This window comes from Pteropus medius, unplaced genomic scaffold (assembly GCF_902729225.1).
Source record: "Pteropus medius unplaced genomic scaffold, Ma_sr-lr_union100, whole genome shotgun sequence".
Classification (NCBI taxonomy): domain Eukaryota; kingdom Metazoa; phylum Chordata; class Mammalia; order Chiroptera; family Pteropodidae; genus Pteropus; species Pteropus medius.
In genome coordinates, this window is record NW_024352784.1 from 18,436,808 (window position 1) to 18,461,450 (window position 24,643).

Genomic DNA, 24,643 nt, shown 5'->3' on the forward strand with positions numbered 1-24,643 from the left:
TGCTGTGTGGGCATCGGTCTCCATGGGCCCGCCCCGGGGATTTAAGGCTTCTAGTGGAACCTGCATGTAGTTCCTACTCCCAAGAGGCCCCACTGGGGCATAATGAAAAGACTACTAGGTCTTGAATCATAATGAGGGGTCAAATCTTAGGTCTTCCACTTAGAAGAGGGAAGTCCTGCTGATGGAGGGGAACCTCTGAGCCTCTGCTTCCTCCTTGCCTAAAGAGGACAATAATAGGGCCAGCTGACCACACACAGTTACTGGAATTCTTAAGCTTCTGTGAGTCAGCCACTATTGTGTGTCTTTTATTAACTCAATTTATCTTCACAACCCTCTGAGAGAGTAGTATTTTCATCCTGCTTTGACAGATGAGGAAGCTGCGGCTCAAAGATATTAAGTAACTTGCCCAAGGCCACCCAGCTAGTAAGAGCTGAATCAGCCTGACTACAGAGCTGGGGTGCTCACCACCCACTGTAGCTGCCCCCAGGCACCAGGAGATTTACAACTGATGAGGGTTGTATCATGTTTACAACCCTTACAGATGTATCATGTTTAATGATCTCATTAACCTGCAATATCATTATCACACCTCTTTCATGGATGAAGCTGTAGATGGGCGTCCTCAAAGGTTAAGTCACTTGCCCAGGAGCACAGAACTGCTCTGTGGCAGAGCTGGGCATAAATCAATGTCCGTGGCTTTCAAAGCCAGCTCTCTTTCTTCCACAGCAAGGTGCTCTGTCAGAATAAGGAAACACATGGAAATGCTTGGTCACTTGTAAAACACTGTTTCGATAATAGTATTACATTCTCAGTGGTTCCGGCTCTCTCCAGATCTGAGTTTCACATTGCTTTTACAGATAATAAAACTGTATTTCAGGGCAGCGAGTTAATTTGCCAACATCACACAGATAGGAAACAGGAGAGCTGGGATTGGAGCCAGCTGAGCCTGGCCCTAGGTGGTCACCACGCTCTCTATGCCCTTCGCCCTTAGGCCCAGGGATAATGGGTGAGTTGCTCTGCATGAAGGCGGTATATCTTCTACAGAGTTGATTTTATTCAGAGATTTGGGTGAGATATTTTTATGTTAAGCATAGTGATATATTGTGCATTGGAATACAGCATTCACTCGACTTTTTTATAATAAAACATGAGACTTCATTTGCGCTTTTGCTATTTCACCTTAAGACTGTTCTCCCCGGGGCCCCAAGGATCTAGTTAGTCCTCTTGGCCAGTTGGGGAACTTAGGAAGTTTGAGAAGCTCCTCCTACATCATGCTCCAAAATACTAGGAACAAGATGCAGATACAACAGGGGCATTTGTGTCTTCTGGATGTTTTAGTTCTGGTAAAGATGGTCATTGCTTAGATGTTAATAAAACTGCTCAGAACATGAAGTGAGAGGTGGAGGTATTTTATTGCTGTGTGTGTGTGTTGCTTTCGCCCCCTGTGGACACTGTTTTGCTGTAATGTAAGTGGAAGCTTTAAGAGCAAGATGCTTCTTTCCCGCCTCCGGAGTTCGCTGCATGTGTTTTCCCTTCTCTACCACTGGGGGTCGCAAGTGCCCGCAATAATATCTCATCTACTAAGAAAGCTGAGAAGTTGCTTTTTCATGAATGAGATTTGTGTCTCCCTTAAACAAGGTCATTTCGCCACTTCGTTGATGAAAGATGAAAGAGGTAAGGGTGGGGACATTGATAGGGAATGAGGGTGTGGGAATAGTAAGGAGGCAGAGCTCGGAGTCACAGGGCAGGAAGATGGGTCTCCTCTCAGAGAAGCTGTCACCTTTCTACTGGTGACTGGGGTGGGCATAAGAGGGTGGTAAAGCAAGTGTGGGGCGGTGAGAAGAACTGCCCCATGTGAACCACATCTCTTTCACCTACAGGCTAAATAGCTTTCCTACGTGCTGTTAATGGGCACCTCGGGTGAAGAACTGATTTAGGATGAGGTTGTATTTCAGAGGAGAATCAACTTAAAAACATGGACTAAGAAAAGATTTAGGAAGTCTATGTATATGGCCAAAAAAGTGAGTGACTTAAGCTTGGGCAACAGTTCATTTTATTGAATCTTTCTCCTCCACTAGACTGGGAACCTCGGTGTTCTCAGAGTTTTGTAGTCCTAGTGCCTGGTATAGCTCCTGGGCCATGGTAGACTCACAGTAAGTGCTAAAAGGAGACAGAGTGGGAACGAGGAAGAACAGAGAAAAGAAAGAGAAGATAGAATGGAAGGTGTGTGTGGTAAGACAGTGTATGTGGTAGATGGCTGCCCATCTGTACACTTTCACTTCTAATAAATAGAATATGGCAAAAGTGATTCTTACCTCTAAGAATGGGTTACAAAAAGGCTGTAACTTCTGTGTTGAGCACGCTTTCTTGCTCTCTGACTCTTGCTTTGAGGGAAGCCAGCTGCCAAGTATGAGCTGCTCCATCAGGAGCATGAGCTCAGAGGGACGGGACATGGGGAGTAGATGGGCACAGCCCGTGTACCCGAATCACAGTGAAGCGTGATGGGACATAAGTAGAAGTGAGGGTTGGGCAGTTGCGGGCTGGTGGAAAGAGTACTGGGTGATTATTTTCTCCTTATACACATGAATTTTATATACAGATAATATACTATCATTGAAAGGATTTAATAACCCACAGAGCTCTGCAACTTCATGACCCCATCTCATGTTGAGGTTGCATTTGGTCCACATGTCTTAAAGCTATTAAAGCTTTGGGGTCCCAAACTCAGATGCTTGCAGGAGCCAGATGGGCACATGGCTAAGTGAATCAACTTAGCTTGGGCTTGAGGCATAGCCCTATCTCAAAGGGCAGCTGCCACACAGCCCAGCCTGGGATGGCCATGCCGGAAGACGGGCTGTAGATATCAGAGCTTCCGATTTTTAAAGAGAAACCACGTAGACTCTGAACACTTGGAAATATCAGCTCAGAATTTTTTCACATTTCCAGCAGCAAATTTGGGAATGTCTATGATAAATTCATTTTTAAAGAATAAAATGCCAGTGATTGGTTTGAGGTGCAATATGAGGATATTTGAGGGCATCCATCAGGACAGGTAGGCTGGTTCTGCACAGTGGACAGCTCGCTGCATGCAGGGGCCTCGTCTACAGCTGGCTGCCCCTTCCAGTGAACCTGCACCCCCAAGCAATAATGATGCAAATCCACACCCGCTTCCCTCCCAAAAGGAAAAGCTCTGCCCTCTAAGGAAAATCTGTCATAGCTACTGCCTTGAGGAAGGTCTTCCTCCTCAATTTGGGGAAAATAAAGCCTTTTTTATTTTCCCCAAAATAAAAAAGTTTATTCTAAACTCAGAATAAAATGGGTGGGAATCAAAGTGGGTAAAACTAAAGGCAGGTCTGTTTCTGACCTCTCCCTTCCAATGTCTCCACTCCACTTGGTCTCTCTCAACACTGAAGAGGAAGCAATGAGGAAGAGCTGGGAGAGAGGTCAGAGTGATGGGAGGTGTTCCAGAGAGTTTCCACTCTGCAGAAAAATATTTTCATTCATTCAGGGAGCATTTTTAAGCACATACTGCATGTCTGGTACCATGTGAGGTACTAGTGAAGCTATAAAAAAAAAACCCAAAACCAAAAAAGAAGGCACAGTCCATCCTCAAACTGTTCTGTTCTACCAAGGGAGAGAGCATACATTTAATAGAAGCCAGTAGGGAGCCAAAAGGGGTCTAAAATAAAGGCGAAGTAGATTACAGAGAGAGGGCAGCATAAATAAGAATCAAATCAATATTTTTCCAAGGATACTTGAGAAATAATCGCCCCAGCCCAAACATCACGCCTTCACCTTAGCCTCAGGACTCTCTCTTTTCTCCCAGGGAGCAGCAATAACATTGGGAAAGGAGCTATACAGTTTTAACTATTATATTTTCTAAAGCAAAAAAATCTAGACAGATGGTGTAACATGAATTTTTTTCTCCCTGATTCTTAAAATTATTTATATGAAAGACTTACAAAGGCATAAGGATTAGATCACATTTGATTATCCAATTAACAAATTGTCTTTATTGAAAAAGGGTACATTTAGGGTTAGTGGATGATCTAGAATAGATGTTGTGTAATGTCATTTGCTGCCTTGTCCCTTCTTGGCATGACTGCCAAAATATGGCTGATTCTTTTTGAGAAAGGGGGCCTCAGCTGAGTGCTTTAAAAGATTATAAATCAATCTCTGGACTACATAGGCCGATCCACAAAACTGCGGGCTGTTTATTTTTAACTTATAACAAACCGGTAATTGGGAATTCTTTGCCATGAGATACAGTGATACAGTGCTACTAAGATATTTTTGAAACACTTCCCTTGTGTTCATAGTCATTGGTATTTCTGAAGATTTGGGACTCGTTGGCCCAAAAGGGCACTCCACATTTTGTTGAGGGACTGAGGAGGGGCGACTTTTCCTCTGCCACGGCAGGGAAGAAGAGGGAAGCGGGTAGTAGAGCAGGCGTTAGACCGCGAAGCTTCCTGTGGGATTTATTCCATTCATTCCAGTTCGCCGAGAGTTGTGGGATACCAGCCACACACGGGCACCAGCACCACAAGAAGCTAGGAAAGAAGTACTCGGTAAAAGGGGCTCACAACTGTAAATGCTTACGAGGAGCAGTCAGGTAAGATCAATGAATTAGTGGGTGGGTGCAAGGTGCACGTAGCACCCTAGGTCTTTTATTTATCTATGTTTAAAACATTTAATTTTCTATTTCCTATTAGGAAACAGTAGACACATGATGATAGATGGCAACTGATTCTACTCTGGTGTGAAGAACAGTCAGCAGCAACGGGCAGTGCTGTGGAGCACAGGCCCCATCAAAGGTAAGGCGGGTTGGCAAGCTCTAACTATAGTCAGCCCAGGCATGCCAAATCTCTCAATTTTCAAGAGAAGCCAGATGTCAATATTTTTATGTGAGAGACTTCCAACTGTTGGCATCTAATTAAAATATTTAGAAAATACCTTATGAGCCATAATTTTGTGGACAAGCAAAACTGATTTTATTCCCTGAAGAAGTTGCCTAATTCCCAGGTGGGAAATACATACTAACTTGAGCATGAAATGAGAATATCTCTGGCGTGTAATGAGTACTTAATATACGTTCAACCTTGCCCTTTCTTTTTCATTATAAAACAATATTTGTGTAGTAGAAAAAAAATCAACGATAGGTTTTCCTGTCTTTCCTACTAATTTCTAAGGAGGGTGAATCCTTCCTCCAGTTGAAGAAGGAGAGTGGGCAAGAAAAAGAACACTGGGCGTGTTCTGCTGATGAGGGTGATGGGTAAGGCAGTTAGCAGCAGCTAGATTTCTCTGCTCAAGAACGGACCCATGGACAGAGAATCTGGAAAGAAAGAAAAAGGCTGGGGCAAAGGGGGAAAAAAGCAGGAGAGAAAGATTCGGGGCAGCTGGTAAAGGGAAAGCAACTTAGGAAAAGAGGGAGCAGCTTAAAGGGATCTTAAAATATTTCGCCATGTGGCATGTACACAATCCCCTGCCATGTATACACAAGACATTAAAAAATCTACAGTGACCTTCAGTGTGTATGTAGCCATATTTGTGTTTGCTTTGAGGTGAGAATAAGACAGCTAGGCTGTGTTACCTTGGATTGTGCCACGAGTGTAATGTCAAAAGGAAAAATCTAGATCTTAGGATCGGCTCTTATAACAAGAAGAGAAGGCGAGAGGAGAAGGCAGAGTGCCTGAGTTGGGGAAGCAGTGGTGAGAGTGTGCCTGGTGCATACTGAGGGTGAGCAGAGGCTTTATGCTGAAAATATATCTCCTTTTCATGTTAGAAGGAGCCCCAGGTCATCATTAGCTTTAATGATGTGGTTTAGCTTTAAGGCTGGTCAAGGCTACAAGCTTGTTCCCTTGACACCTTCCGGGTGTCAGAGGACTGCAGGTAACATCCCCAACATCCCTTCCTTACAGACCAGATCAGCTACATAGTAGCTCCAACTTTAGATTTTAGACACATTTTTATGCATGCTTTCAGCATTTGTAACTTCACTGGTTATGCTTTTTCGTGCCTGTAGAATGTAGGTCCAGACATTCAGCGCAGGAGCTAGCCAGTTCTACTGAGCCTGTTGTCTGTGTGCATGCCAGCACACAGCAAACTCACAAGGTTAGATCCTGAGGAGATGTTTTTGAATGCAGGGTGGCCACAGATCTCAGTGTGCTCTCAAGAGTAAGAAGAGAGGTGGGGCAGAGCAACCTGGAAATCTGGTTTTGGTCCTAGCTGTCAAGTCCTGGGTAGGCCAACCTATAATTCCCAGACTGCAATATAAAATGAGAGCATTCCTGGCTCTACATGTGAGGATTAAATGAGATACAGATGTGAAGGCCCTTGAAAATGTAACAATAATAGCTTAACATTTACTTAGTGTTATGAGCCAGGCATTATATCACTTCATTTGATCCTCATGGCATCTTTAGGACATAAGCATTATTCTTTCTATTTTACACATGAGGAAACTGAAACACAGAGAGGTTAAAGAGCTTGTCTAGGGTCACACAGCTAGTAGTCTGGCTCTGGGGTTAATTATCACACTATATACTTCAGAAATATTATTAACCAGGGAGACAGTCATGGCCAAGAGGCTTTAGAATCAGACAAAACTGGGCCTGCCAGTTCTTAGCTCTACGGCCTTAGGAAAGTTACTTAATGTCTCTGTGCCTGGGTTTCCTCACCTGTAAAATATGGATAATGAATTTGTCTACCTCAGAGAGTTGATGTTAGGTAATACTTAGGAAGTGGGAACATATTATCTGAATATGCTCAATAAACAACAATTATTATCAGATGTAGCCTGAGCCAGGGAATGTGGGTGCAGAAGGAAAAAGAAGAGGTATAGGACTAGAGGGTGACAGTGAGAGGTCTGTGGATGTAGGTAGACCCCACCAGAGAGCCAACCTTATTTTGCTTGCTCCTAATGGTGCAGGTAGGTCCTGGGTGCCAGAAGGATACTGTGTACAGGAATGGAGGTGGGGACCGACAGTGGTGACAGCGTTTGTTGGGTGAGACAGCGGGCAATGAATTCTCAGGAACTTCAGCCGAATGCTCATCCACTCCACGATGTCCCCTGGCACTGGATGAAGAATCCATTCTCAGGCTAGACCATTTTCTACTCCCCCAATGACAGATCAAAGGAGTTGACTATTTGATGAATGGGTGTCAGTGCTCTGCCTCCTGCCTGATAGTGCAGGTGATGACAGGCCCTACATACAAGCTGGTTTTCCATTTTTAATCCAGATCTTCTTCAATGACTCATGAGGCTTGTCTGGAATATAGACATTCCCCCAAGGCATTATAAAGGGCTGCTTTTCCAAGCACAGGAGCAGACTCGAACTCTATAATAAAGACAACTTCAGCTTGGCTGTGGACATTAGTTTGGGGGCTAGGCCAGGCCAGTCCCTGGCCAGTTAATTTGGCTGGAAAAAAATTAGCTCTAGTTAAGCAACCATAAGAGGAGCCTAGAGGGAGTCATTTATGTTTAAAATTCTGCCTCAGGATGAGTGTTCTACTCACCGGCCTTGGAGACAAAGGTGCAATATTATCAGCTGGGGCCCTTGTATAACAACCAGTCTCTGGGGAAGAGGCCTGGTCTGCTAACGGCATCTCCACAGGGGCCCTGGATACATACTCATCCAGCTGAGGCTCCAGGACAATATGTCAGCACCTTCTGCCTTGCGAGACAGAGTCTACATTGGCCCTGTAGTGTTCTTGGCAGGGCCCAGCTTCCCTAAGAGCCTGTCCTTTGACTGATTTCCCTGTGACTGGGTCTCCTTGTCCCCAGGTTTTAAAAACAAGCATTAAGATTTTAAAATAAATTTTCTTCTGGAGAAATCAAAACCATCACAACACTGATGTAGACCTTTCACTTGAATCTTTCTGGGTTTTCAGCTGATAATTTATCCTTAGTAAGAAAGTATACTTACTATTCTGGTAAATTAAAAACTATAAACAAAAAACTTCCAATAAAGCAAACTTAAGCAATTTTAATTATATATATATTTTTTCTAAAAAATCCATTCTGGATAGTGTACGATGATAGAGATACACTGACCTGGTGTTCAGTGATTCCCAGAGAAGAGTCAGTCCTTTCTGCTTGAACACTGAGCTGTTATCTTACATTCAGATCTGAAATAACCAGGACAGAAACTTGTACTCTGATGTTTCCCACCAAAGAAAAAGAAAAAGTCAGAAAAGGCAAGGATCGTGCAGCAGCGGAGAGATTTTGCTGTTCTGACCCTGCCCAGCTCAGCCTGGCTCCAGGAGTACTCTGCTGGTCTCTGCTGTGGGTACGTGCCGGGTAACATAAGGAAGACTGCCCCAAAGGTGGGGGTTTGTTGTTTTGTTTTTACCTTTTTGTTGTATAACATCCCTCTTTCCAGACTATTCTTCACTTCAGGAAAAGATAAGGCCAGCTTCATGATGCTAGGCAGTGGTTTATCTTCTAAGTAATCTATAAAAAAACATCTTTTTCAAAACAGAACAATTTTCTCGCAGGATTTAACCTGTCCAACATCAACAAATTTTCCTTTTCTTCTCTTGAGGTGGAGAAGATTCCAGATTTTTAATATTCCCCAATGCAAGAGCAGAACTGTACCAGATTTTGGAATCAGTCTAGGTTCCAATCCTAGCCCTGTGACCCACAAGCTGGGCAAACTTTGGCAGATTTCTTAACCTCTCTGAATCTCGGTTTCTTCTCAGTATACCATAATCATATCCATCTCATAGAGATGTGAGGATTAAATGAAGGAATCCACATGTCCTCAATGTCTAGCACAAGTAAACACTCTATATGAGCTGTGGCAGTTATCATTATTGCTTATAGTATTGTTAAAAGGGCAAGTGGTTGTTTCAGTCATGTAGCAAGCTGATTACCAAAGGAAAATTTTGATTGTATTCTTTGTACATTTTGTACTGAGGGAATAAAAGCCATCGTGCATTCAATAAAACAATAAATTCTGTTAGCCAGCTGGCTAACAGACTATTCTTGACCACTTATCAGTCGCTAACCTTGGCTAGTTCTTTATTTTTTTCTGAGAATTTGTCCTCTTCTTTTCCAACTGGACCAATCATACATGCTTCTCAGGCCTCTCAGATCTGTTGAGAACAGACAAGAGATGGCCTATGTAAAAGTGGTTTGGAAAAGAGTTCAAATCCTACCCAGAATGAAATGCATTATTGTTGGGATGTGGGAAACTGAGCTTCTGTGAGCATATTTTGATTTGAATTTGAACTTGGGGGCAGGTGTAAGGAACACCAGTCCTCATTTTTGTAACAATAGGACACACTGTAGGTATTCAAAATGTTGATTTATTTTGTTGAGAAACCAGCTAGGAATCTCGAACCTCTCTCCTTTGTCTCTCTCCCTTCTCTTCTTCAGGGTTTGATTTTTTTCCCCCTCCCATATAATTTCATTTCACTGTTGCAGCCATTACTGGCTTCACCTGTTGTGAAAAGAATCCTCTTATGTTAAGAGTCCATCAGCATGGAATACTGGAATAAGTCACCACTCTTCTAGTCTTGGATGTTAATGCAGGAATTGCTCTCTGCTGTAAACATCCTCTCTGCATTGGAAGGGAAGCCTGCAAAAGTGAGGCAGGGTTCAGATGTCTGACAAACCCCTCAACAGATCCCACTGTCTTGGGATCAAGTCCAGAGTCCTCAGGGTTGCTTTAGGCTTATCTGGATGAATTCCTGTCTACTTCTCCAGCCCAGTTTCTAAACTCTCTGCCCTGATCTTGGTCCTTCTGAGATGACTTCCCAGTCCCTTGAATGTAATACTCTCTCTTAAATATGGGCACCCCTCTCCATCACCTCAGGTGTCATAGCTCCAACCTCCTTACTATCATGATTTTTCTATCTAGATTTGCTTTAGTTTGTCTTGTCGATTGTTGGGTGGATTCAGTTTTGGCTGAGAATATATGAGCCCTGGGACATTCTCACCCACCCTGGCAACAACCTTCCTTCTTCCCCACCCGCCCCCCTCTTTATATAGACTTTATTTTTTAGAGAAGATTTAAGTTCAAAGCAAAATTGAGCGGAAGGTACAAAGAGTTCCCATACACCTCCTGCCCCTACACATGTATGGCCTCCCCCACTATCAGCAACCCCCTCCAGAGTGGTACATTTGTTACAATTGATAAACCTACGTTGACACATCATTATCACCCAGCGTCCATAGCTTACATTAGGGTTCACTCTTGGTGTTGTACATTCTATGGGTTTGGACAAATGTATGATGACATGTATCCACCACTCATACAGAATAGTTTCACTGCCCTAACAATCCTCTGTGCTCCAACTATTCATTTCTTTCCTTCTCCTAATTCCTGGTGAACACCGATCTTTTCATTGTCTCCATAATTTTACCTTTTCCATGAGGTCATATAGTTGGAATTATATAATATGTAGCCTTTTTAGATTGGCTTCATTCATTTAGTAATATGCATTTAAGTTTCCTTCATGTCTTTTCATAGCTTGATAACTCATTTCTTTTTAGTGTTGAAAATATTCAATTACATGAATGTGTCAATTTATCTACTCACCTACCAAAGGACATCTTGGCTGCTTCTAAGCTTTGGAGATTATGAATAAAGTTACTATAAACATCCATCTGCAGGTTTTTATGTGGACATAAGCTTTCAACTCTTTTGGGTAAATACTTTGGACCCAAAGAAGGAATATATCTCTGCCACAAAGGGCTCTTCTTAGTTAATTGGGCACAAATTCATAACTAAGTCTAGCAACCATGTTTATAGGCCACTCATACACACTGCATGTCAGGAAGAAGCCACAGGCTGAGCTACCAAGCCTCCCACATTGCATTCCTGTCATCTAAGGCAAACCTTATAAAAAGTTCCTGAAATCATATTTTGACCAATGGTTTGAGACCCACCCCATCCAATTGGGGCTGCTCAGGTATATCCTCATTTGCATCTTTACTGACCAATCAGAGCAGCTCTATAACAACCAATCAGGATGCAAGATTTCAACCAATCAGGATAGTGCTATTTGGACCAATCAAACTGTGCAAATCTGGATTCTTAATTTGCATAAAAATGTACCAGTTGGGGACCAGGGGTGCTCTCTCTATATAAGCTGGTCTCCCCTTTGTCTTGGGAGAGCATACTTTTGGTTTCCTCCTGAGGGTGCATCTTCCTGTATCAATAATTGTTTACCTAAATAAAGTTTGTCCTTTTTTCACACCTCAAATTGGGGACTCCCATTGGAATTATATTGATGGCAGTGAACTTTTATTAATACCAAGGAGTGTGAGTACAGTATTGTGTGGTAAGAGTGTGCTTCTTTAGTTTTGTAAGTAACTGCCAAATTTTTTTCCAAATTGTCAGCATTGTTCCCCTGCCCTTTAAAGGCACAGCCTGGCCAGCTGTGCCAGGACACAGCATTGACTTCTTAGGCAGAGAGTACCCTAAATCTTAGTGCCCTAAGTTCTTGAGATACACTATTGTGGATATAGGCAAGGTGTGCATGATCACATTCCGGAGCAGCAGAGGGCAAATCCTATGTTTCATACTTAGTTAACCAAATACATGTTATTAGTGTGTCTGAACTGAGGCAACTTATACTGTATTGCTATGAGGGCTGCTGAAAGCCAGAGAAGTGTCACTGTATGTTTCGTATACGTGTGCATGTAAGAACAGGGAAAGCACGTCTGTCCCTTCTTCATGAACACTCACACCTTCCAGCTGTGTCCTTCTCCTCCTCCCTGTAGTTCTTCTACCAACTGGTTGGTCATTCCTTTTCATTCATTGGGGATTTTCCTTTTACCACTATAATAGTCACCTCTAGACTTCTCAGTTTCATGAGTTTCTCATTTCCAACAAACTTTTCCCTCACCTTCCTCCAGTGCCTCAATCCCATAATCACCATCAGAGCCCATCGATAGAATCTGTACCTCTCAGAAATCTCAGTTTCAAACAAATCACCCTCTAAAATATTACAATCTGCTTTTTCAGATTCATTTACCATAATTTTTTGAATTCGATTTCTCTAATCCCTTGATCCCAATTCTTTCTCCTGGCCCATTAGCCCCCTTCTGTTTTCTCATCACCCCTCATTTAACATAAATCCTAGGGTCAATCTTCCCATTGTGCCTTGGCATTTCCCTCTGTTATTTACTCCTAGTTGGTAAACCCGAGTCCTGAGTGAGGTTCACTCTACCATCTCTGTACCTGTCCTGAGCAGCTCCAAGTCGCTGATTAACACCCACCCAATGAAGCTGGCTATCTTCATTTAAAGCCACAATCTTAAAACATACAGGAACACTCGCTCTCCTGACATATCTGTCATGCTTTCCTAGGTAATTTTTCCAGTTTTTGAAATGGCATTTCAGACCTTCTTATGTCTTTAAACCTCCCACACTCTCTCCCCACAAATCCTGGCTAATGAGGTAGCCTAAAATTCCCTGAGAATATAGCAGCCAGAGAGGAACTCCCTCATCTCCTCACAGTAATCTGGAAACTCTTTTGCATTTGCACCTGGCTTCTGCTTCCTTTCTACTGTATGGGAGAAAGCCTCTCTCCCCTTCTTTGGGCTTTGGACAGGTTCACCTTTCTCTTGCAGCTGTCTAGAATACGACCTTCTACCCTTCTTTGCTCTGGAGTTTGTCCCCATACCTTGGGGATTACGTTCTCTTTGGAGCTGCACGGCCCCATGGGGCCTCAAACTTGGCCTTTCTGACAAGGGCAGGTCCCGACCACCAGCACCTTCTCCAGCAAACCTGGGTGTCCCTTCCTTGGCACAGCTTCCCTTGGGGGAAATCTGGAGTCTCGGGCGTGGCTGTGGGCTCAGGAACCGAAGCCTGAGCTGGACTAGACACGTGCTGGACTCCAGTGGCAGCGCTAGCAGCGCTGTCTTAGCTGCTCCTCAGCGAGCTGCCGAGGAACCAACTCCTTCTGGCGACGCCTGCACCCCAGCTCCTCTTCGCGTTCCCATATTTTTCGCCGCCCTCTGCCCAAGCTTAATTAATTATCTCCTCTAGCTCCTTCCCCACTGACCTCCTCCCTAGTCCATTCACCCTGGGCTGGGAAGGAGGCAGTAGGAGCGCCCCGCTCAGCACTGATTGTCTTGCGGGAAGAGGGGACCGTGCGGTGGCTGCAGAACGGCGCACAGGGCTCCACGATGCCCGAAAATGTCTCTTTCGCCAACTGCTGCGAGACCGGCGGGCGGGACGAGCGCCCAGGCTGGCTGGGGGCGGACGGCGCGCGGCCCTCCGGGATCCCCCGGCCTCCCTGGGTGGCGCCCGCGCTGTCCGCGGTGCTCATCGTCACCACCGCGGCGGACGTCCTGGGCAACCTGCTGGTCATCTTCTCGGTGCTCAAGAACCGCAAGCTCCGGAACGCAGGTGAGCGCCATGCCGGCTGCTGAGCTCGCGCGGTCCCCCTGGCGTCTGGTCTTGACCCTGACCCCGCGATCCGCTCTTATCCCTCCTCGTTCCCCGGCGCCCCGTTCTTTTCTCTCTAACCTTGTCCCCAAGTTCGGTATTGAACTCAAAATTTAAGGTGAGTTGCTACCCTCCCCCGATGTGCAGCTCTAGAGCCTGCCCCTTGCAGTTGCCCTGGGCACACTTGGTGCATCAGTGCCAGCATGAACTGGGCAAAGTTTTTATTGCGCGCTTTTTGGCAAGGAGCGGGCTCTGTGGGAAACTACGCTGCTGGACGCGCGTCACTATCCATGGCGCTCCAAGTTGTGCCAGTCCAAGTGCGGCCCTTCGCTGGCCACAGACACCTCAGAATCTGCACACAGTAGGTTCTTAGAAAATATTCGCTGAGACAAAAAGTGAATCAGTGAAAGCACTGTAGTGGGCTTGGTATCAGAAACTTATCCCCAGGTCATCTGAAGACCAAATTCCAACTGAGAGAGTGCAGTTTAGAAATCTTCAGGCTCTGCTTGAACTGAAATAGATTGTTTTAAGATAACGTGGTTTTTTTATGAAGACGGGATATTCATGATATTAACCGAGGATTAAAACAGTGATTTGGCTAAATAGTGCTGCGATCCTGGAAATATTTTTCTCCTTTCAATCCACTCTCATTTCAATTTCCCCATACTCAGGTCTGCAAGGAAAACAAAAGCAGAGGGAAAGAGTATCTGAACTCCAGCCCCGAGGTGGTCATTGGAGTGTCCTGACCACTTCTGCTTGGGAAGAAGCTCGATGATCTATTTGTCAATTTATAATCTCCCAGTTTGGGCCTTTGGAGCAACTCGGATATTAAGAGCGAACTAAAATGAAAAGATAACAGCAGAGAGCCGATTCTGTAGCTTAAATGAGCTCTTCTAAAGAGCTGGACCACTCAGAGTGGCTGTTTTAGTTAATGGTTATTTATTTATTTTATATGTATATATTTTGTGTGAGCCCGTTACTTTAAGATTTTTAGCTAAAGAATAAACAAAAACAAAAACAAAAACAAAAACAAAAAAAAAGGAGCTTCTACCCATAATGTGGGAAACAACATTATTAAGAAGAAGTAAGCTTTTTAACTCAGTCATTTCAGTACTAATGGCTAGTAGTATCTGGAATATTTTTAAGATGTTATTGTGTCCTTTGAGTAAAAGCTTATATATTAGGAAAGAGCAGGTTATGATTAGAAAGCTGTATTTAATTGTCGATCATATCATCTTTTTGCAGCAGCCACAGACATTCATTTCCTGCACAGGGAGGCAGGAAGAGGCAGGGCTGGGACCTCCAGGTTCTGATACTGGCTACTTCTCTCCCTGACTAATCAGGTGTTTAGAAAAGGCCTGATGGGCTGTGGCTCTTTGCTCAGTAAATTGGGCTGCCTACGTGGGAGGGGGGGCTGAGGGCAATGGGTGCTGCTTCTTTTGGCCCGAGGAAGACAAGCATCTTCTCCCCTTCCCCATTCTGCTGAGGACTGGCCTCTTTGGCATTTCTAAATGGCCTCGCAGAAACCTTTTTGATTTGAGAGGGTGTCTGAAGCGGGTAAGGAGCATGTTAAATTGCTGGTACATCCTCTGTTCTATCCTCCCTACCTCCTGTTGCAGCCTAGCATTAGAGAAAAAAATTTAACACTATATCTAAATGACATTGATTCCTGACACATTGGTGGCTCCTCCAGTCATGCAGTTTAACTGGCTTTTATTTGACCGTTGGCTTTATTGATGATAACCATGAAAAGTCATAGTATCGATTTAAACTAAATAACATTGGCAGAGTGAGATTTCAAAAGGTGCTTTAAAACCTAACTGAATAGTTAGCACCCATTGCTCTATTAGTTAGGTCTTCTCTTACAGAAGAGTTTGGATTTTCTTTAAGAAACACTTATCTCAGATTTTTCTTTAATTAAGTCTGGTTCCTTAATTCATTGGTGTTAAGAAGATAGGCATGACAATGAGAACACATGGATTTCCAATAGCAAGGCACACAGTCCATGTTAAGGTCATAGCACCTGTCTGAACAGGCATCAGAATCCTTTACTTGACTATTACAAGTTGATATGATCGACAATATTAAATACAGCTTTCTAAACGTAAACTGCTCTTTCCTAATATATAGGCTTTTACTCAAAGGACACAGTAATATCTTTAAAATATCCCAGATAATACTAGCCATCACTACTGAAATGATTGAGTTAGAAAGCTTACTTTTCTTAATAATGTTGTTCCCATATTATGGATAGACACTCACTTTTTTTTTTTTTTCCCAAGGGCAGACTCTGTCATTCATAACAAGGATGTTCCTGATGGTGGGATAAGTGGTCAGAATAATTGTCCTTTTGGGATGGATCATCCTGTCTGTGACTTCTGCTGCTGCTTGCTCTGGGTTGATTTTTTCAGAGATGGCACTAGAGAAGGGAGAGGGATGGAAGGAAGGTGGAAGACGGATTCAGGGCATTGACTCAACTTAGAAGGTAAGGCCAGGTGTTTCTTCATTCTTTGCTATATTCCCAGAGCCTCGCACAACACATGGCACTGAGTAGGCATTTCACACTTCTCAGTGTGTGTTTGTTTCCTGTCACACTTTGTGATCTCCTGACAGTGTCTGAGGACTGTCCCTTGTGCCTACCACTGCCACTCTTACCCCAGACAGGACCTTATCAATATTAATCCCTTTATTTTAAAAATCTCTTCTTCTCCCTGATCTTCTGAATCTTCCTCCATCGAGTTCCTTCTCTCTTCTGTATTTTCAGCTTCTGCCTCTTTCCTTTAGCACACACATGCATGCATGCAAATGCATGCACATACATATACACATACACACAGGGGTCTCTAGTGTTTAAAAGAGAATCTTTCCTTAATTTTTATGTCTTCTAATTTCCTTCTCTTCTCAGCCAGACACCTTAAAATAACAGTTTACATCCAGTGACCACCTCACTGCTGCCCAGTGCCTCTTCAGTCGTCTGGGATCTGGCCTTCTTGGAAATACACCTCTGTCCCGTGTCTGACACTGAGGGCCTCTCCCTCCTTGGGGCCTTTCATTTGCTCAGCTTACCTGATGCTAGTTTTTGAATCTCCTTTCTCTTCAACTCCTAAACACTTGAACCCTGGGAGTCATTCTTGGTTCCTTAATTCCCTACGTCTTCATGATGTTTGCCTTAGAGTATTTCTCAATTTTTCCCTTTCCTGCCCTCCCTACTTTTACTGAATTTTACACCCTCATCATCTCTTGAGCAAACTATGTCCATAGTCCCCAGACAACTTTCCCTGCTCCCTCCTCCAGTGGCTGTTACCACTGCCACAGTCAACGCCTGCTATTAGGAACCACCCTCCATCTACAGACCAATTTTCAGCTCCAGAGCAGTGAGCTGCTGCCACTCCCACTCAGTCCATGCTGTCTGATGCACTACTTTCACCTTGGGAAGTTCCCCGCCTCATTTCTGCTAGTGAATATGCTCCTCAGCTCCCCAAAGGGAGTTTATGAATAACGCTATACACTTACTGTGTTCCTCCTCAGGCTTCCGTGCGTCCTCTCATTACAGCCCTCGCTTCACTGTATTGTTTGTTTTTCTCTCTCCCCGCTGACTGTGAACTCATTGACAGAAGAGATTGTTATTCCATTTCTGTTCACAGAAACCGGGTATGTAATAAGAAAGAACTGAATATAGGTCTTTTGAAAAAAATTGAAAATAGACAAGGTACCAGGAAAGCAGTGGGACCAAAGGAATTAATTTTGCTTCATGAGGTAGGGTAGATCTCAGTTACAGTACTCAACATTGCTCAGGGAATCACTATGGTTCTCATGGAACTGAACTGCTTTCAGCACTAAAAGCCCCAAATACTCCTCACTCTTGTCCTCAAAAGCTGACTGGCACCTTCTGCACAAAGCTGTGCCTACTCCCTGACTGCTGCTGTGTGGCCAGCAGGCTCCAGATATGCATATGGCTTCCTAAAATTGTGCCCCAGTGACTCCTTAGGGAGTTGGCCCCTTTAAGCTGCCTCTAAAATGTGAGCCTCCTGCCATTACCTGCACCATCCAGACAGCCACACAGAAGAGAGCTGAGGTAAACTTGTTCTTACTATAACGTGGAGATAACCTCCATTAGCAGAGCGGGAGCACGACAATGTGAGTCGTTCCAGTCCCATGGGCATTGTGACCATGATTTCCTAGGCAACAGTCAGGAGCCATGATCTGACAGTGGATTCTCATGCTGCAGCTATGTTGAAGAGGCTGTTGGGGAGTGGACGCATGGCCATTTCTAGGACATTTGGTGATTTGTAAAGAGGAAAGATATAAAATATTTGACAATAGGATTGCCCAGGAAAATGTGGAGGATTTGGTTGCTGAACACATAGGTCTTTGTCTGCCCTGTCCAGCAGGCATCCTGCAATGCTCAGAGTCCACGCCATCTCTTCTTTGAAACAAATGACTGCATTGCAGGTTTTCTGATGGGAATTTTCTGCCTGGCAGGTGTTTTCCATCCCCTGTTAGCTTAGAGCAGAACCCTCTATGTGACCCCTTTTCCTTGCCCTTCTCTTCCCACTTGCTGATTGAAGAGGTAAATGATGAATGAGTAAATAGGCTGGGCTTAGACAAAGGCTCTTGAGAGGCATGGAGGAAATATTTAACAGACCCACAGTCCCTGCCCTCCAGACATTACTAAGTAAGGCTGAGCCCGCCTCATTCAGACTTTATTCTATTGCTGACCACTCTTGGGGATGCCACTAGGTGACAGATGTCTTTTGACCTGCTGAGCTTAGTGGATTTGGAGTGCTTATCAGCCAAAGACCAAACTGGGCTATTTTGGATTCGCTCCCTGATGTTGCCTGAGCTTTCCAACTCACATTTCGGTTCTGCATACCTTATTATCTTCCTCACCGAACAAAAGTGAACACATTTTAAAGCCCATAATTGCATCTTTAGCCAAATCATTGTGAAAGCTCATAATCCTCTCTAATTTCTCCACGTAGCTCTTAGTAGCCCAGGGATTTGAAGACTTTCATGCCTGACTGCCTTTTCCCCCCCGAAAGTTGGAGTCTGTTTAGCATGATATACTGCAAAACTCAGATGACATTGGTGCTGCTATTAGGTCTTACAGCCTTAAATATTTGTTGCTGAATGGGTAAAAGGGAGTTGGGAAGAAATATCCCAGTTCTTGGGGAGTTTACACTCTAGAGAAACATCCTTCCTTCTTCATTGTCTTCACCCCGCCACTACGCACAGCTTATCTCATAGGCAACCCAGTCCAATGCTATAAATCTCTTTCTTATTCTTTCTATGCAACTACTAATAATATAAAAACAACAATCATAAATAACAGTTAACATTACTAAGTGCTCATTATGTGCCAGGTATAAATCTCTCTCGTTTAGAAGAGAGAAAAGGAAAGGAAAAAAATTATGCACAGTCCCCCATCAAAGGACTTCCCTTTCTAAGCACCACTTCATTTCTCTCCTTCCCTTGAAGGCAAAATTGACTGAGAGAGCAACCTGCGGTACTAAAGTTTATTTTCCAACATTCAATAGAATTTGCCTTGCTCACTGCTCACCTCCCAAATGCCAGGGTAAGCAGGCACTTTTCTGTTTTCTCTCTCACTTTTGTGGATGACCAAGAAACAATACACCATTACTCTTAATCCACTTGATATTTCTATTTTTGATTTCTTCCTATGTATCTTCCTGTTCTTTCTCACTCTTTATCTGTACAGCCATAGACAATTCACATAATCTGATTGTTGGATTATTGATCTATAAAATGGAAATCACACTATCAACCTTAAAGGATTCTTGTGAGAAACAAAGGAGAAACAATTTATGTAAATGTACATTATGAACTTTAGGATATTATTGTTGTTTATATTTACTAATAAGAGCAAAACAACCCATTGTTGTTTTGCTGTTATTAGTAAATATAAATAAGATAATAAAAGGCTACCTTAAGAGTCTCCAAGTGATCTCATTTGATGATTATGGCAGAATGTTTTAAAATAGGCATGATTACTTTTTAAACAGATACTTATGCTTTTAAATATATTTTCTTCTTTTAACTGGTTACAATATTCCCCATCATATATTTGTTTACACTATTAGCCTGTTTAGCTATCCTTCTTTAATTAAAGTGAAGTTATATTTCAGCTCAGCCCTTGTATGATTCATCCACACACTCTAGGGTTTTCTTTGGGAAAACAATTTCTGTCCTCAAAGAATTTGAGAGTCAAATTAGGAGCTTATGTTAATATAAAAATCATTGTTTTAGTATGTGTAAGAAAATCAAGTTTTTAATAAATGATCTGTTCTCAATAATTTCAGTGCCTATCTCCAGCAAGTAACTAATACAAATATCTCAAATTAATTTGGAGATTATTATTATTTCTTATGCCCTTTCCCATACAAGATCCCATTTGGGGAGACAGCCATTCTGGGATGGAAGCAGCCTGTTGCAAGGGACTCATCTCCTTGGTGAATTTCCTGCCAGAGCAGCCCCATCCCCCACCACTGCCCCCAGCCACAGGCCAGCTTAATTATTCCGCACCCTTCCCACCATCTCTTGCTGCCCTTCCTCCCAGCTCTCACCTCACTGGAGGACTCCTGTTTCTGTGTCTGTTCCTCCAATATCACTGTTGGTATCTTAGCGGCAGGGTCCGTGTGTTTCACCTGTCACTGTGCCCTACCAAAGTGTGGTAGGTGCTCAATAAATGTATTATACATTTGAATAGGAGGAGGCTGGAAGAAGGAGTAAAGGCACAGGAAATTTATTTGTTAGAAATGATGGATCATCTGTTGGTTTCTCTATCATAACCCTCATCACATCTTGTTTTCATTTAATTGTCTCCTCTATGAGACCATGAGCTTCGTAAGGGGAGGGAGTGTGTCTATCTTGCTCACTATGCTTCCCATGTTCCTGGCAGAGCTCGTATCTAGCGGATACTTGGCAATATTTCTTGAGTAAATGTCCATCTATTTCTACATCATCTATTTTAGCTCAGTGACTGGGGCAAACTCTTCTGGGCATGCAGGGTCGGCACAGGGAAGAAAGAGGGGCAAGGGATTGAAGGTAGCTTTATCTTCCCGAATTCTCCTATCTGATGAAGACTAGGTAGCTCAACACTTGTTGGCTCTTTCTCAGATTACTAGTTCCTCATTAAGAAATAGCTTTTTCAGAAAGAAGAAGAAAAAAGGTGAGGAAGGAGGGAGTTGTGATGGTTGGTATGTGAAGAGATGTGCTTTGCCTATGAATATGGAATAGAATTCCATATTAGTGAACAAAACCCTGTTATTGAAGTCTATCTTTACTAATGAGCCCTGTCTTGGTAGATGGAAATAAGTCACACCAGGACTTGTGATATGAATATTCATTAGAAGCCTATTTAGGGGGTGTTGAGCAGTGCTGTGTGTGTCTTGTTCGATTTCTCACCTAGCTGAGAAAGAAATGGATAGAGAATTAGGTCTTTCATTGACTATCATCCAGATAGGACCTGGCTTCTTACAGATGGGAGACAAAACAAGAATTTTATTCGCCTAATTTGGAATTGTGTCAAGAAAGCCAAGAGACAGTACGACGTCTGGGCAGATGACTCTACAGCAGGAACTGGTTAATTTCAGCCCTTTGAGAACAGCCAGAATAATAGAGGAGTGTAATTGAATTACTTTCCACGTGGAGTTTGTGGAGTCAAATGTGTTCTTCCCACTATTTACAAGCTGTTTGCCGGCCTCTGGGGCACTATTAGTGGATGAGCCACATTAACGCAGCAGAGCTTGACTCACTTACTGTCCTGGGGAAGCAGCTGGCGGAGACAGCGAGCAACTCTTGTCTTTCTCCCCACGTACCTGCAAGTGCCAAAAGCTTGTCTGCCGCTTAGCAGGCCTAGAAGAGACCAAATTCCTGTGTTGGAAAGAAGTGATATTCTTCACAGAAACAGCAGTGTGGAATGTGCGTGAGGAGGGAGAAGGAGGCCTACAAAAGACGAAGAGGGAACCTATGGAGTGGTCAGTAACTCGAGGGAAAAAGAAGTTCAATGACTTGCCCAAGTTCATTCCACCCGAAAGTGGCCAAACTGAGATTACCCCAGGTCATTCCAACTCCCAGCACCACCTCCAACTGTCAAAAGGACACTTAAAATTCTGGGCAGAGACAAGGGCTTATTATTCAGCTAAAAACAAGAACTTTGAGAGAGGAAATCTCTCATTCTCTTGGGACCAAGTGAGGTCTGACTAGAGGAGTCAGGGACAGAAATCCACCTGTGGAGACAGCGAACAAGACTGGGAATTAAATGGAGAAGCAGGAGACCCCTTCACATCCCAAGCAAGTCCTCAGATGTGCATTTCTTGCCTTGCGGTACCAACCAGAAAGAATACAAGGGGGCTTTATCCCATTAAGTAAATAGATTCCCTAAAATAGTAGATTAGAAAGAATCTAGCAGTTCTACCTGAGGCCAGAGTCTCTTTTGCTATCAACCTACTTGGATGTCTTGAGAAACAGGAAAGCTCACTACCTCGCAATCACTCTAATTGTCCAAACAATCTCTTTCTTTTCAGTTACATCCTGTCTCCCTTAGACCCTAACCTAAGTAAATAGGTCCTGAGAACTCCCAAGGAGGTAACAGATTTCTTTTCTGTTGGTTCTGAGTGGGGTTGCCCCCAAGCATCTAAGGCCAAAATAGGCACATCGGGAAGGCTGTCTGTGGATCTTCCAGGTTCCCAAAGGCACATGGAGCATTTCCCATGGCATCGTCCTTGAGATGGGGTGAGAATGTGTGTCAGGACAGTGGTGGGCTGGAGGCAGGCCTCTCTCTACATTGTGGGTCTATAATTGCAAGTTTGGAGTCTACCTTGCTTGAAGGTCTGTCTCAGGGGAACTCCCAGCTAGGTGGCTCTGAGCCTCCATTGTTTTGAACCCCTTTAGAACCCCTTTGAAGACCACAGCCTGGCCTCTCTGATTACTGTACCTTTTGGACCACTTTCATCTGGCTGACCCTTTGGAACCCTGAAGTGGTCACATCAGCCTCTGACATGCAGAACAGAAGCGTGGTGGTAATGGAGCATCGGTGTCCTTGCCTTTTTAGAGAGTCTCTCTTGTGAATCCATTCCATCTGGCCTCTGCATTCAGCAACTCTAAGGCTGACAGCCTGCACTTCACCAGATGTCAAAAGGCCAAAAGACTTGAAACACTGTATCTGGCACTCACTGTCTCCCTGAGGGCCTCTGCTGGTAGGAAAATATCTTTTGAACATATAGTAGGTGCTCAAAAAGTACAATACTTGGGGAATGAAACAAATGACATTGGGAATGGTGCTGCTCGTGCCTTGAACTTCATGTTGTCCAGATTTTCAGGTTCTTGGTACTTTATTCATGAGTCAGTGTTGGTTTTAGAATGCAAACACTTTAGGAACAGAGACTGTTCTTTTGGACTAAGTCCTGTCTCTTCCCTAGGACTCTAGCCCAGAACATATGTGAAGCATATTGATCAATGGTTGTTATGGTCTTCTGAGGCTCTTTCTGGTTGGCTGGGCTTGTTAGTGCTGGAAAATGTTCTGTTCTAAGGAGGGAGGCAGTTCAGGAAACTGGGGAATGTTCAGGCAAAGCGGGGAGGCCTCTGGAGGCTATGAGACGAGGAGCGCCCACAGTCCCTCTCCACTCCATGTGACTAGACTCTGAGCCACCATGCCAAGTGTTTGCCAATATGGCAACATGGCTGTGTTTAGGCCCCAGACAAGGGACAGGGGAATACTAAAACATATAGTTCCCACTCTCAAAACTCTTCTTCCATCTCACATGAAAAACGCAACTCGCATTTAGGAAAATGAATTAAAGACACTTGGAAAGTAGCCTGTTAACCAGTGGGGAGAATATGCAAAGGGAAACGGAGAGAGATACAGGAAGGTAGGTGTATGGAAAGGGATCCAGATGCCTGATTTTCAGATTCTTCTCCCCAGAATCCTTGCCGGAGCTTAAATGATGCAAAACCACTGAGCATCTGTGCCTAACATGAAAATAGTTACCATTTGCGAGCACCCACTGTGTCCCCAAGCACTTAGAATCATTATTTAATTCTCACAGCTACTGTTTAAAGTAGACATCATTAACTCCATTCTACAAATGAGAAAAATGAGGCTCAGAGAGCCTGAGTAACTTGCTTCAGTCACACAGTTAGTGAGTAGCAGAGATGCAGTTTTAGCCCTGAACTCTGCACCTCTAAAGACACTTGTTTCCATTCCCAATACTGACAGTAATTCAGTTACTTTTAAGTAACTGGACAAAGAATAGAATATTTTACAGAATAGGAATTGTGGAGTCTTGTGCTGACTCTTGCTCCTATTTCCTGTTCCAGGTAATTCGTTCTTGGTGAGTCTGGCGTTGGCTGACCTGGTGGTGGCCTTGTACCCCTACCCTCTAATCCTTGTGGCCATCTTCCATGATGGCTGGGCCCTGGGGGAGGTGCACTGCAAGGCCAGTGCCTTTGTGATGGGCCTGAGTGTCATTGGCTCTGTCTTCAACATCACCGCCATTGCCATTAACCGCTACTGCTACATCTGCCACAGCGTGGCCTACCACCGGATCTATCAGCACTGGAACACCCCGCTCTACATCTGCCTCGTCTGGCTCCTCACCGTGGTGGCCTTGGTGCCCAACTTTTTCGTGGGGTCACTGGAGTACGACCCACGCATCTACTCCTGCACCTTCATCCAGACGGCCAGCACCCAGTACACGGCAGCAGTGGTGGTCATCCACTTCCTCCTCCCCATGGCTGTTGTGTCCTTCTGTTACCTGCGCATCTGGATGCTAGTGCTCCAGGCCCGTAGGAAGGCCAGGTCAGAGAGCAAGCTGTGCCTGAGGCCCAGTGACTTCCGGAGCTTTCTAACCATGTTCATGGTGTTTGTGATCTTTGCCATCTGCTGGGCCCCGCTGAATTGCATCGGCCTTGTCGTGGCCATCAACCCAGAAGAAATGGCTCCCCAGGTCCCGGAGGGGCTTTTTGTCACAAGCTACTTCTTGGCTTACCTCAACAGCTGCCTAAATGCTATTATCTATGGGTTCCTGAACAAGAACTTCCGCAGGGAATACAAGAAGATTGTCTTGGCCCTCTGGAGCCCACGGCTCTGCTTTCAGGACACTTCCAAGGGCAGCCACGTGGGTGTTAATACCCAACACCCTATCCAGGCAGACACTCTCTAGCCTGGATCTGAGGCACGCCAGCTGGGTGACAAACTCATGAAATGATAGGCGTGAATCT

General features: G+C 44.1%; 1 protein-coding gene and 1 long non-coding RNA gene across 2 annotated transcripts; both read left to right on the top strand.

Annotated features, from left to right (window-relative positions):
* The first annotated feature begins 1,659 nt into the window (after positions 1–1,659).
* LOC120590218 (uncharacterized) lies at positions 1,660–4,785 on the top strand. Its single transcript, XR_005649653.1, has 3 exons — positions 1,660–1,674; positions 4,497–4,612; positions 4,713–4,785. It is a non-coding gene; the product is annotated as an uncharacterized LOC120590218 (long non-coding RNA).
* Positions 4,786–12,874: 8,089 nt separating this feature from the next.
* Positions 12,875–24,608, top strand: MTNR1B (melatonin receptor 1B). The gene is made up of 2 exons (XM_039847835.1): positions 12,875–13,363; positions 23,741–24,608. The coding sequence occupies exons 1-2, from the start codon at positions 13,141–13,143 to the stop codon at positions 24,583–24,585; spliced, it is 1,068 nt and encodes a 355-aa protein (XP_039703769.1). The 5' UTR covers positions 12,875–13,140; the 3' UTR covers positions 24,586–24,608.
* The last annotated feature ends 35 nt before the right edge of the window (positions 24,609–24,643 follow it).